We start from the raw sequence: 12369 nt of genomic DNA, 5'->3' as shown, positions 1-12369 counted from the left end.
ATTGCCTCTCAATGATGGAAATTAAATCAATTCCAAAATACTTCCCATACTTGGGAAGGCCGAAAAGAGCATTTCCAAAACTCCTTGGGAAGTATTGCAACACAGGAAAGAACAGAAGGGGATAGAAATAGGTGCTGAGTGCAAACAGACAATATTTAGTGAACTCCCCAAGCAGAAATTTCATTGAGCAACATGTGGGCATGTGACAATCGGGAGCTATTTAAAACTTACAAGTAGTTTAAAAACACTTTGGTAGTGAAAATCACTTATATTTGCTTGCTCAGCATCCACTCTCCACTTATATATAGATACGTTTCTCTGGGGAATGGGCTACAGTCAATGTCCCATGTCCTCTCCTCGCCAATGTTGTGACCCACCTTGTCTAAGAAATCTCAGTCTATCTATCACTTTCCCCATCCATCCCTTCCTCCCTTCTTCCCTCTCTCCCGCTCTCTCTCTCTCTCTCTGTTTCTCTCATTAATTTTTGGTTCTGGTGCTTCCTCAAGTTTCATTTTCCCCTAACTTTGTGTGTAACTCCATATCCTTTCAAAATATTTCTTTTTGCTTAAGTTAGCCAAAGGCAGTTTCTATTGTTAGCAACCAATTTGCAACTGATAAGAATTTTTATCACCTCTTTGCCCATTAGGAGTCAAGAAAATATAAAGATCCAGTTGTGAGTCTACATCCTGGGTTTTCTACTAGAATTTTAATGTCATGTGATTTTATTCTCTTTAAATGAAAACAATTCATTAGATATGTTAACTAGTTTGTTTTGCTTATAACTCATAAATCTTTTCCTATACGTCAAATCAGAAAAATTCTTTGGCCAGCATAGAAAATGTGACCTCCAGAGCTTCATGTTACTTTGGGGACAAGAATAGATAAGGCACAGGCATGCAGAGTCACAAGCTGATGGCTATATCAGCTGCTGAAGGGCTAGGCAGGGAAAAGAAAGTTGAAGTAGCACTCTTAAGAAATATTAATAAGCATACAAAGATCTGATAGTTGCACAGATCTGGAAATGAACTGCAGTAGAAGCATCTCCTGTCTTTTGCGTTTCCTGCAACTCCCTCCTCTTAGGAGGGTCAGGTTCACGGCTACAGCATCTTCTGATCCATTGAACAACAATGACAACAACCACCCAGAAGCAAGAGCATGGATCCACTGATACTTCCACATCGCATAACATTTATTTTTTCAGAGCTGTTAGAAGTTATCAAATGTGCAATAAGGGATCTGGACAAAATGGCGTCAGAAAGTCTCCTCCCACTTCTTGAATGTTTGCTGATAGGCAGGGAAAGAAATTGCAGGAAATTTTTCTAAGTATTGAACTTGGGTATTTCCTGATGACCGATGACATCCTTAAGATCCTTCTAATATCATGTTTTCTTCCTTACATATTTTTTACATTACTCTAGGAACTTTTAGAAACATTGACAACTTAAATGTGAGAATGGGTTATTGTTGCCATAACAGACACTATAATTCTAATCACAGAAGCAGGTGCCAAACTCCCCATGTTGAGTGAGGGAGGTCAAGACTGGAGAACGAGGTCTGTGAGCCTAGATTCTGGCAGGTTCTGAGTTCAAATTCTAACTTCAACCAAATTGGTTAAATTAAAATGGACTTTAGCAAGTGTTCTGGGTCCTTTGCGTGCATTCTCTCATATAAATGAGAAAAACAAGTCATCCTGTGAGACAAGTAATGACTCGCCCAAGGCCACACGGATCAATGGGGCAGCCAGGATTTAACCCCTGACTGTCTGATCCAAGTCCTGCGCTGCTGTACTCCACGGCCTCACACATGGATGCAGTGTAACTTGGTTTCAGCTACATTTTCCCCTCTTTGGAATTCCCTGAACTTGGCTCCAGTGTCTTCTGATATTTATTATTGCAGAAGTTTGAGGTCAGTCTGATTTGGGTTCATTTATCATTGTTTTCTTTCCCTTTGTTTGCTTAGATTTAGTTTTATTTTGTTTTGACCTGCATCCTTAAATGATTTTCTTCGTCTCTGTAACACAGCAGTTTTGTCAGGCTAGACATAAGTACATGTTCTTCTTAATTTATCTTAGACCACAGTGAAGCCTTTCAGTCTGTACACAGAGGTTTTTGTTTTTTTGTTTTTTTATTTTTTCTTTTTTCCCACATCTGCAAAGTTTGTTTAGTTGTGGCTTTTGGTTTTGCTTCTTGTCCAGTTCTTCTGTTTCTCATTCCACCGTGCCAAGGCCGCTTACGCTCAGTCTCCGTTCTTATTCTTCTATCTCTACTATCCTTTCTTCTTTTCTTCTCTGTCCTTTTTCTCTAGATTTTGTGAAAACTGCTCGAGTTTGACATTCTGCACTAGATTTTCTCTAGTTTTAATTTTGCTATTTATTGATTTCTGATTACCTTTTTGGGGGGTAGTAAATAATTGTTTATTAAAACATAGCCACAGTCATTTGTCACACACAGTTTTTGGCTTCTTTCTGGGTATAATGTCATAGTTGAGTAGTTGCAACAGACTACAGACTCACAAAGCCTAAAATATTTATTATCTGACACTTCATAGAAAATGACCTAAACATTTAAAATAAATGTCTTAATACCATTAAGTATCTAGCAATATTCAGATTTCCTTGATTGTCTCATAATTTTAAAATTGAGATACAATTGACATATAAAATCTTAGTTTCAGCTGTACAACATGATTCTATATGTCCCTGTATTGCAAAACGATCACAATTAAGTCTAGTTAACATTTATCACCAAACATAGTTGCAATCCTGTTTACTTCTTTCTGCTGTGAAAATTTCAGTTTCCCTGAAACTATCCATACTTCACCAAGTTCCTTTTAATTTCTTCTGTTCATTTTAATAATTTCCTTTTAATAGCTTTTTAATCTCATTATGCTTATTACTTTCCAACTCATTCCAATAGAGACATGGCTCCTTACATTCTATAGAGAACACCAATGGCTTTCTAAATGTTTTCCAGCTTCTACAGTAAATCGTTTTTAAAAGTTTGTTGTTATTTGGAGTCTGCAAGATCGTGATTACTGCTCCATGTTGCACAGTATTTTTTAAAATTAGGCCTCCTACGTTGGGGTTTTCTCTTTATTCAGTATCAGATGAGGAACTGTTTACGTTCAGCACAACCCAACAGAACTGCATAGATTCCCCTTGGCCCTACTCCCTGCTCATTCAGTGCCTCAGTCAAGGGGTGAGTGACAACTTCCACCAATGCCTGGTGCTTCTCAGCCCCCTCAGTTAGGACCACCTCAAGGTGAGACCTTTTCACCACACCTGCTGGGTATCAGACACTACATTGGTGTAGTGTGCCACAATGAGTACACTCGCTGGCCTGAAACAAACAGACTGACAGATGTTTCTCCAGCAAAGATGGGTTTACTCAGGATCAGCAGAGAATGGCAATTTGTGGTCTGCAACCATGGTGAGCCATATGCTAGTCCCTGTACAGCAAGGGAAAGAGGACATTTTTAATAGGGAGGAAAAGGGAATCGGGACGGCTAGAGTAAACAAAGGGTCTATGGGACACTTGCCAGGGAACAGGAGGAGTCTTTCTTCTTCCTGTTGGGTTTTGCTGTCATCACAGGGCATAGGAGCTCCCTCTTCTAGTCTCCTAACTCTACTTAATTGAGATTTCTGTTTATTAATTTTTTACATTCTCCTCAGCATATGCAAATACCAGGGACCTCCTCTTTCTGCTCGAAACCAAGTGACTTTACATTTCCAGGAATTACATTACACCAGAATCAAACACTGCAGCCAGGTTTAGCCATTCCTGCCTTCTTCACCCCAACTTTCTGCTCTGTTATTCCTGGGATCTGTGCTCTCTGCATTGGTATAGAAAAGCAGTGTGTGGGCAAATGTGTGGGTGTGTAATCTTGGGTAAAGGAAGGAGAGAAAGGAACAGTACTCAGTACTCAAGAAAGTAGCACCTTGTGTCCTGCTCTGGTTGGATAAGACTTGGGCCTCCAAGTCAAGCAGAAGGCTGTGGTGAAGGGACAAAATATCTTCCGTTTTCTGCACTTCTTCTAAGTAGGCAGGGCAAAGCCTGGAGAGCTGACTCATTCATGTTCCCAGATTCTGTTTATAGTTAGTGGAGATTCTTTCTAGATTCTGACACTGGAGTGCCAATAGGTTTTTGCCTCTGGTGTGTTTTTCTGCCTCTTCATTTGTTCATTGGAATTTTAATAAAGGGTTTTTAAGCAGGTGAAATCTTATACAAAAAGGTCATTATCTATTAATACAAAACAAAATAAAAGTTCAAACACATCCAAAACAGAACATGGGGGCTATTTCATGGAAACAGTCTTGTAATCTTGATGAAGTAAGTTACAAGGTGACAGGTTCCACTATGAGCTTCATACAGGCTTAAAGGAAAGGTGTGCTGGTGTTTACTTCTTAAGCTCATCACCATTCTCTACCTTGTGAAATGTGTGCTCTGGTCATAACAAACAGTTTGCAGCTCTCCAAACTTGCTCTGCTTTTGCTTGCTTATAAAAAATATTTTTTTTATTGAAGTATCATTGATTTATAATGTTGTGTTAGTACCTGGTATACAGCATAGTGATTCACTTATACATACCTACATATTTTTTCACTATAAGTTATTGAGTATAGTTCTCTGTGTTACACAGTAGGGTCTGGTTGTTTATCCATTTTATCTATAGTAGTTTTTAATCTACTAATCCCAAACCCCCAGTATATCCTCCCCCCTTTCTCCTTAGGTAACCACACATTTATTTTCTGTGTCTGTAATACTCTTTCTGTTTTGTAAATAAGTTCCTTTGAAGCATTTTTTTTTTATTCCATGTATATCATATGATACTTGTCTTTGAGTTTCTTCACCTAGTGTGATATCTCTAGGCCCATCCATCGCTTGCTTTTTCGTCCTGGCACCCACTGCTCCTTCTGCCTCTGAAATGCTCTTGCCGTCTCTCATCTGGCTGGCTCCTACAAGTCCCACCAAGCTCTGCCGAGACACGGCACTGAAGACTGCTGAAGAGCCAGCTCTGTTAAGACTGCTAGAATCATAGGTTAAGTCCCATGACTTGAAACGTTTAACCATTAGAGCCATTCCCTTGGGGATCCTGTTACCTACCGTTCCAGCTGAGGGGCACAGAAGCTGCTGGGAAGGGGAGGCAGGTGGGCAGCAGCCACAGAGGAGGCTGTTCGCCTTCAGGGTCTGTCCGGTGTGCTCGGGCTGCTATAACAACTCACCGCAGACTGGGTGGCTTAACCAACGGAAGCGTATTGTCTCACGATGACGGAGGCTGGAAGTCCAAGATCAAGACATCAGTAGGTCTAGCTTCTTCTGAGGCTTTTCCTTGGCGTGCAGATGGCCCCCTTCTCACTGTGTCCCCACACCACGGTCTTTTTTCTGTGTGAGCCCACCCTTGCTGACTCTGTGTCCAGATTTCCTCCTCTTATAAGGATACCAGTCAGACTGGATTAGGGCTCACTCTGATAGACTCGTCTTAACTTAACCATCCCTTTAAAGATCTTATCTTCAAATATATGGTCTGAGGGCCTAGGGTGAGGGCTTCAACTTACAAATGGGAGGGGGATAAATTCAGCCCACACTAGGAACAAAGATTTAAAGAACCCCAACTGGGAACAATTTACTTTAGGTCTCTGAACTTCAGTTTACTCATCTGTGAAGTGGATATAAAACATGTTAATTCATGGGACTGTTTGGATTATGAAATGAGATGAGCCATGTAGCCCCATGCCTGGACATATTAGGTGCACATGCATCAATCCTTATGCCCTCGAGTCGGGAGCTCATTTTTCACAGCATTTAACTCAGCTGTTGGGATGTTCATCCAACTGCATCTTCCTTTGCTTTCACCTTCTTAATCATGTAGCCTAAACTGTCCTCTTCTTGCCTTCCAGTTTACTGTGAGAAGCAAGCCCTTCCCTGATACACAGGCAATAACCTCTCTAATCCAGATGAAAGGATTCTTTTTCCATTTGACAGATGGAAAATTACAATTCAGAGAAATCAGTTACTTGCCCCCCTTCTCAATGCAACCGCATTTCAGTGCCGGAATTTCCATCTAGGCTCATGTGATTCTAGTTCTCCTGCTGCTCCTCTGCACGGATCGGGGCTTGAAGGGGTAGTGGAGGTGTTAAACTTGTGAGGGGAGGCTGCCTGCAAGCCCCGGACATCTTTGGATCATACTTGCCCCGGAACATTTGTGTTTGTGTCCTGCACCTCTCCTGGATCCTAGGGCAGGAGGTTACTGAGCTCCTTAAACCCAGAACTGTGCTCAGCACCAAGCCCAAGGGTGGACAGTTTCCCTGAAGCCCCTGTGCCTAGTCACTATTCTAGAAGTCTTTAAGTTTCACTGGACTTGTAGAAGAGCTGGTACAGTGTATTGAAAGACAGCACCTCGAAGCTACAGAGCCTGCACTTGGCCTAACCTTACTGATGGATTCATTTATCAGTGACATGCTGGTTTTAGCCTCTGTGAGTCTCAACTTCCTCATCTGAAGAATAATAGTACCTATCTCACGGGATATGTGCAAGGTTTAAAAGACTTAATATTTATAAAGCACTTAGAACATTGCCTAGAATATAGCTAGCACTATATAACTATTGGCTAATAATAATAATAATAATAACTTTATTAGCAATATATTATTATTATTGTTATTGTTATTATTATTATTATTATTATTATTATTATTATTATTATTATTATTATTATTATTATTATTATTATTATTCTCACCCCATATGAATTACGGGATCTGGAAGCAAAGATTGGAATTAATGAACTCTTCAAAGCTACATCTGGTTTCCAAGACCCAACCAAGGGGCAGATCCACACCACGTCCCTAATGGCTCACTGCCTAACAATTTACCTATTCCCATTAAAAAGTGATTGCTGAATCAGACACCTCATGTTTCCCTTATCTCCTAAAATCCTCTGGTTGTTCCTGGATTATCAAACCAGTCCTTTTCAACCTAATTGCACTCTCAACAGTGGGCCAGATGTGTACGGTAAGTTCTACTCATGGCTGTGTCAATTACACCACTCTATTTATGAAGCTTCCATTGCAGCTTCATTCTTTATCCCCTCCCCCAACACAATTTGGCTTGTGAGCCTACGTTTTAAACTGGGTTTGAAGCATTTAATTTTGCCAATACAATTTTAGAGTATTAGTTTGCCTCCTGTTCTCTCTCTGCCCTCCTTAATTACCATTTATTGCTAAGTCACACAGAAACATTAAATGCTAATTCTGACTTACGTGTTTCTGGCCAAGAACTGGGATAATAATTTCCATCCAACACAACCCGAACTCATTTTACATAAGGGTGATTCAGAGTAGAGATTTGAAATTGTAATCAAGTCTTTCTCAAAATCGCCTTACCCTGGCAGTCATTCACTAATGTCTCTGCTAATTGGTAGGCAAATGGCAAAAAACAAAATCTCCATGTTAAAACACACACACACACACACACACACACACACAAACACACACAGACACAAAACAACGTTGCAGCAGCGTTCTCAAAATTGCTCCTCTCATCTGCTCTTGCAACGTGACAGTTTAAGAAAAGAACACAACTCATTTTATTTGGTTAGATGGGGCTAATCCCACAAACCATAATCCCTCCTGATGTTTTATTGATTCTAAAGGACATTTAATCAGGAAGCAGCTCAACACTAGAATCCTGCTAATTAAGCAGCCACATTCCAAATGGGTTCCCAATTGAACAGCAGATTAATGGACAGTATGTACTAAAATAATGATTCGTGCATTCAGCTTCTAAAATGTGTGTCTAAATTGCATCTTTAATCTCTTAAGGATATAGGTTTGCATACAAAGACCTTAACGGAATGGATTTAATTCAACAGAAGAAGCTTTAGCCAATGACTGTTTAAGGATGAAACAGGTTTATCACTTACAAATGCAATTCTTCATTGGTCTCATGGTTTTGATGTCCTTGAACATTCAAAGGTCAAAGACAGGTGAATAAAAAAATCAGAGTATTTCTCGGAGATATGCATAAGATAGTGTGAAACTGAGAATACTGATGTAACTATAGGTTCCTTAAATTCATATGCTCCCCAATCCCTCTTCTTATTCTCATGTCTCTGATTCCCAGAATCTTGGTTCTGGACCCCAACTTCTAATTAAGTATACTCTGTACCAGGTATAATGTGAACTTTGATACTTGCATCTTCTGCCTTTATACTGGTACCTTTAGGGGACTCTCTGTTTTAGCATATTGATTTTCTATTTGACTCTTGGCCCACTTTTTGCTTTTGCTGTCTAACCACCCGCCCTCACTCTCACCCAAAGCCCCCCAAGATTTTAGAGAAGGGAAACTCCCATGTCCAAATCTGGTCCAGTGGAAATTCACAAGCCAGGCTCAACCTCCTATCATCACTTATTTGTCACTTGATATTCCCAACCTTTATCCTTCTTTGTGTTTCTGTATTGTTCTTATCACCGTGTGATATGGCACATATTCTAGCTTGTTTATTATTTCTCTTCCCCAGTAGAATACAAGCTTCATGAAGAAAGGGGCTTTGTTTTATTCATATCTGTATTCCCAATGACTAAAATAGTTATTGGTATATAGTAGGCACTCAGCAAATATTTGTTAAATGAATGAATAAGTAGATTAATCTAGTATTTACTGTGTACCTACCATGTGCCAAGCACTGGCTCACAAAACATTGGAATATAATGTGTCATGACACTTGCAGCATGGAGATCACTATCTAGACATTAAATAAACAAATCACACGAATAAATACATAATTACAAATAGTGATAATTGATAGGGAAGAACATTACTGAATACTAAGAGAGAATACAGCACAAGGAACGTGATTTTGATGAGATGGTTAGGGAGAGCCTTCTTCAATGTGACCATGAGCTAAGGATTAGGCAGAATCATGTATCTGCGTCCCTAAGAATATTTTGAGGCTTTATTCTTCCCCTAGTTCAGTTCAATTCCATAGATATTTATCGAATACCTAGTATGTGCCAGGCGCTGGTCTGGACACTTGAGATATATCAATAAAGAAAACAAAGATTCTGCCTGCTCTATAGTTAATCAGAGATAGACAGATAACAACAATAAACATCATACACCAGCAAATTACTTAATATATCAAAAGTTTATAAATGTATAGAAGGAAGAAAAAGGAAAGCAGGTTAAGGGGGAGAACATGTGAGGGGATTACAACATTAAGTAGAGTGTTCGGTGTAAGCCTCATAGACAAGGTGGCATTTGAGCAAAAACTTAAAGATGGCGAAGGAGTTAGCATGAAGACGTTTGGGGAAGGACCATTCTGGGTTGGGGAATCATTTAGAAGGTAGGTGCTAAAGTGGATGTGTGCCTGGTGTGCTTTAGGACGTCAGGGAACACAGTGTGGCTAGAACAGGAGTTGTAGATGGAGCCAGAAAAGTGATGGAGGCAGATCATGTAGGACCCTTTAGAAGGACTTTGATTTTTTTTTTTCCTTTAAGTGAAATATGATGCTTTTGCAGTGTTATGAGCAGAACAACAGCATTAACTTTTTTAGGCTTTGATAGATCACTGTAGCTGCTATACTGAGGATAAACTAGGGACAAAGAAGAAGCAGAATTCAGTTAGGAGGCTATTATAGTAATCCAGGAGAAAGACCATGGTAGCCTGGATGGGTGTAGTTAAGTAACAATAAAGGTGGTGGGAAGGGACCAGATTCTGGACATATTCTCAAGACAGAGTTGATTTACTAATGGATTACTGTTGGATTGGATATGAAATGCAAGAAAAAGAAAAAAGACAAAAGATTACTGGTATGTTGTGTTTTGATTTTAAATAAATTTAATTAAAAATATTGTCTAATTTCCCCTGTGATTTCTTCTTTGACCATTGGTTATTTATAGGTGTATGGTTTAGTTTCATGATGTTTGGAGAATCCACGGTTTTGTTTTTTTTTTTTAATTTTTGACTTCTAATTCAATTACTTTATGGTTAACTGAGACTTGTTTTAGGCTCAGAATAGAGTTTATCCTTTAAATATTTCATGTATGCTTACAAGGAATCTGTGTTCTGCTGTTGTGTGGAGTATGGTTGCCACTTACATTAAGTTAGTTGATAATATAGTCTGTCTTCTATATTCTTACTCATTTTCTGTCTACTGGTTTTATCAAATACTGACAGAAATATGTTGAATTCTCCAACTATAACTGTGAATTCATTTCTCCTTCTGGTTTTACATTTTTACTCCAAGTAACTTGGAGCTGTATTATTAAGGACATGAACATGTATGTTTGTATGTCTTCTTGATGAATTGAATTTTTGGCAATGCCCCTTGATTTAAAATCTACTTTGTCTGACTTTAATGTAACCACTCCAGCTTTCTTTTCATTAGAGTTAGTATGGTCTATCTTTTCCACTGTTTTATTTTTAGTGTGTCTATCTTTATATTTTAAAGGGGTTCATTTCAGACAACATTTAGTTGGATCTTGCTTTTCAATGAAATCTGAAAACTCTGTGAAATATGTCCCAGGTAATTGGATAGGGATTGCATTAAATCTGTAGATTGCCTTGGGCAGTGTGACCATTTCAACAATATTGATTCTTCCAATCCAAAAGCATGGGATATCTTTCCATTTTTTAAAGTCTTCTTTAATTTCCTTCAACAATGGTTTATAGTTTTCTGTGTATAATTCTTTCACCTCCTTGGTTAGATTTATTTCTAGGTATTTTATTACTTTGGGTGCTATATTAAAGGGGATTGTTTCTTTACTTTCTTTTTCTGTTGACTCATTGTTAGCGTAAAGAAATGCAACTGATTTTTGAACGTTAATCTTGTAACCTGCTACCTTGCTGAATTCTTCGATCAGCTATAGTAGTTTTTGTGTGGACCTTTTAGAGTATTCTATATATAGTAACATGTCATTGGCATATAGTGACACTTTTGCCTCTTCTTTTCCAATTTGGATCCCTTTTATTTCTCTCTCTTGCCTGATTGCTGTGGCTAGGACTTCCAAGACTATGTTGAATAGGAGTGGTGATAGCGGGCATCCTTGTCTTGTCCCAGATTTGAGTGGGAAGCTTTTGAGTGTTTCACCGTTTACTATGCTGGCTGTAGGTTTGTCATATATAGCTTTTATTATGTTGAGATATGTTCCCTCTGTACCCACTTTGGTGAGAGTTTTTATCATAAATGGGTGTTGAATTTTATCAAATGCTTTTTTTGCATCTATTGAGATGATCATGTAGTTTTTGTCCTTTCCCTTGCTGATGTGATGTATTAAATTGATTGATTTGCATATGTTGAACCACCCTTGTGTCCCTGGGATGAGCCCCACTTGGTCATGATGTCTAATCTTTTTTATGTGTTGTTGGATTCCATTTGCTAATATTTTGGTGAGGATTTGGCATCTATGAAAATTGCTGCCTTTTAATTGGTACATTTGAATCATTAATACCTACTGTAATTATTGATATGGTTGGGTTTAAATTTATCATCTTTATTTATATTTACTTTCAATTTGTTCTATTTCTTGTTTTCTTTTCCCTCTTTTTCATCTATTCTTAGTATTTACATGTGATTATGCTCCCTCATAATTGTCTCTATTAGTATTTCAATACTGACACATTCTTTGTTCAAACAAAATTATACTCCTTAGCTAATAGTATAAGAACCTTTTTACAGTACACTTTCAGTCTTCACAGAAAGACTCAAAGGCAACTCTGTGGAAATCTCCAGAAGGAATCCTCTGGGGATCTCTCCTCTCTGCTACTTTGCACTGGGCATCCCAGCCTTCATGGCTTTCCTGCACTTCATGCTCTATCCCTTTAGCTTGGGGAGAATGCCGGTTTCAGTTTGGATTCCCTCTTCTTACCTCACTTCCTTCTTCTGGGAATCACTCTTCTGTGCTGCCTGATGTCCAAAGTCTGAAAAGTATTGCTTCATCTATTTCGTCCTATTTGTTAGTTGTTTAAGGTGGAATGGCAAATCTGTTTCTTGATAGTCTATAATGGCTGGAAGTGGAAATCTACTGCTTTTGTTTTTCTATGGTCAAGAAGACCTTTGGTCTTAATATAAGCAGACATTTCTTAATTTTTTCTTTAGCTGATAAAAATGATGGCTTCAGACATAAAATTTCTATCCTAAAGACAGATCTCTGTGTTTGATATTCTAATAAAAAACTGTGTGAATAAAAAAATCAACTTACTTTATTTCACCGTGGTGGCCCAAATCTTCATGGTTAAGCAATGTTTCCAGAAGACTCAAAGTCAGATGTAACCCATGTTTCCCACATATAGCCTTGACCTGCAGATAAGGCAATATTTGAAATTTCAATATAACAAAATGAAGGTTTGAATTTCCCTCCCATAATTAGAA

General features: G+C 38.5%; 1 protein-coding gene across 1 annotated transcript in view; it reads right to left on the bottom strand.

Annotated features, from left to right (window-relative positions):
- Positions 1-12369, bottom strand: part of C13H1orf87 (chromosome 13 C1orf87 homolog) — a 67285-nt gene that overhangs the window by 19967 nt on the left and 34949 nt on the right. The window contains 1 exon segment of the mRNA XM_074376374.1: positions 12200-12297. Within this exon segment, the coding sequence (XP_074232475.1) occupies positions 12200-12297 (98 nt within the window).

The sequence above is a fragment of the Camelus bactrianus genome, chromosome 13 (assembly GCF_048773025.1).
Source record: "Camelus bactrianus isolate YW-2024 breed Bactrian camel chromosome 13, ASM4877302v1, whole genome shotgun sequence".
Lineage (NCBI taxonomy): Eukaryota > Metazoa > Chordata > Mammalia > Artiodactyla > Camelidae > Camelus > Camelus bactrianus.
The sequence above is the reverse complement of the archived record's forward strand: the minus strand, read 5'-3'. Positions and strand labels throughout refer to the sequence as shown.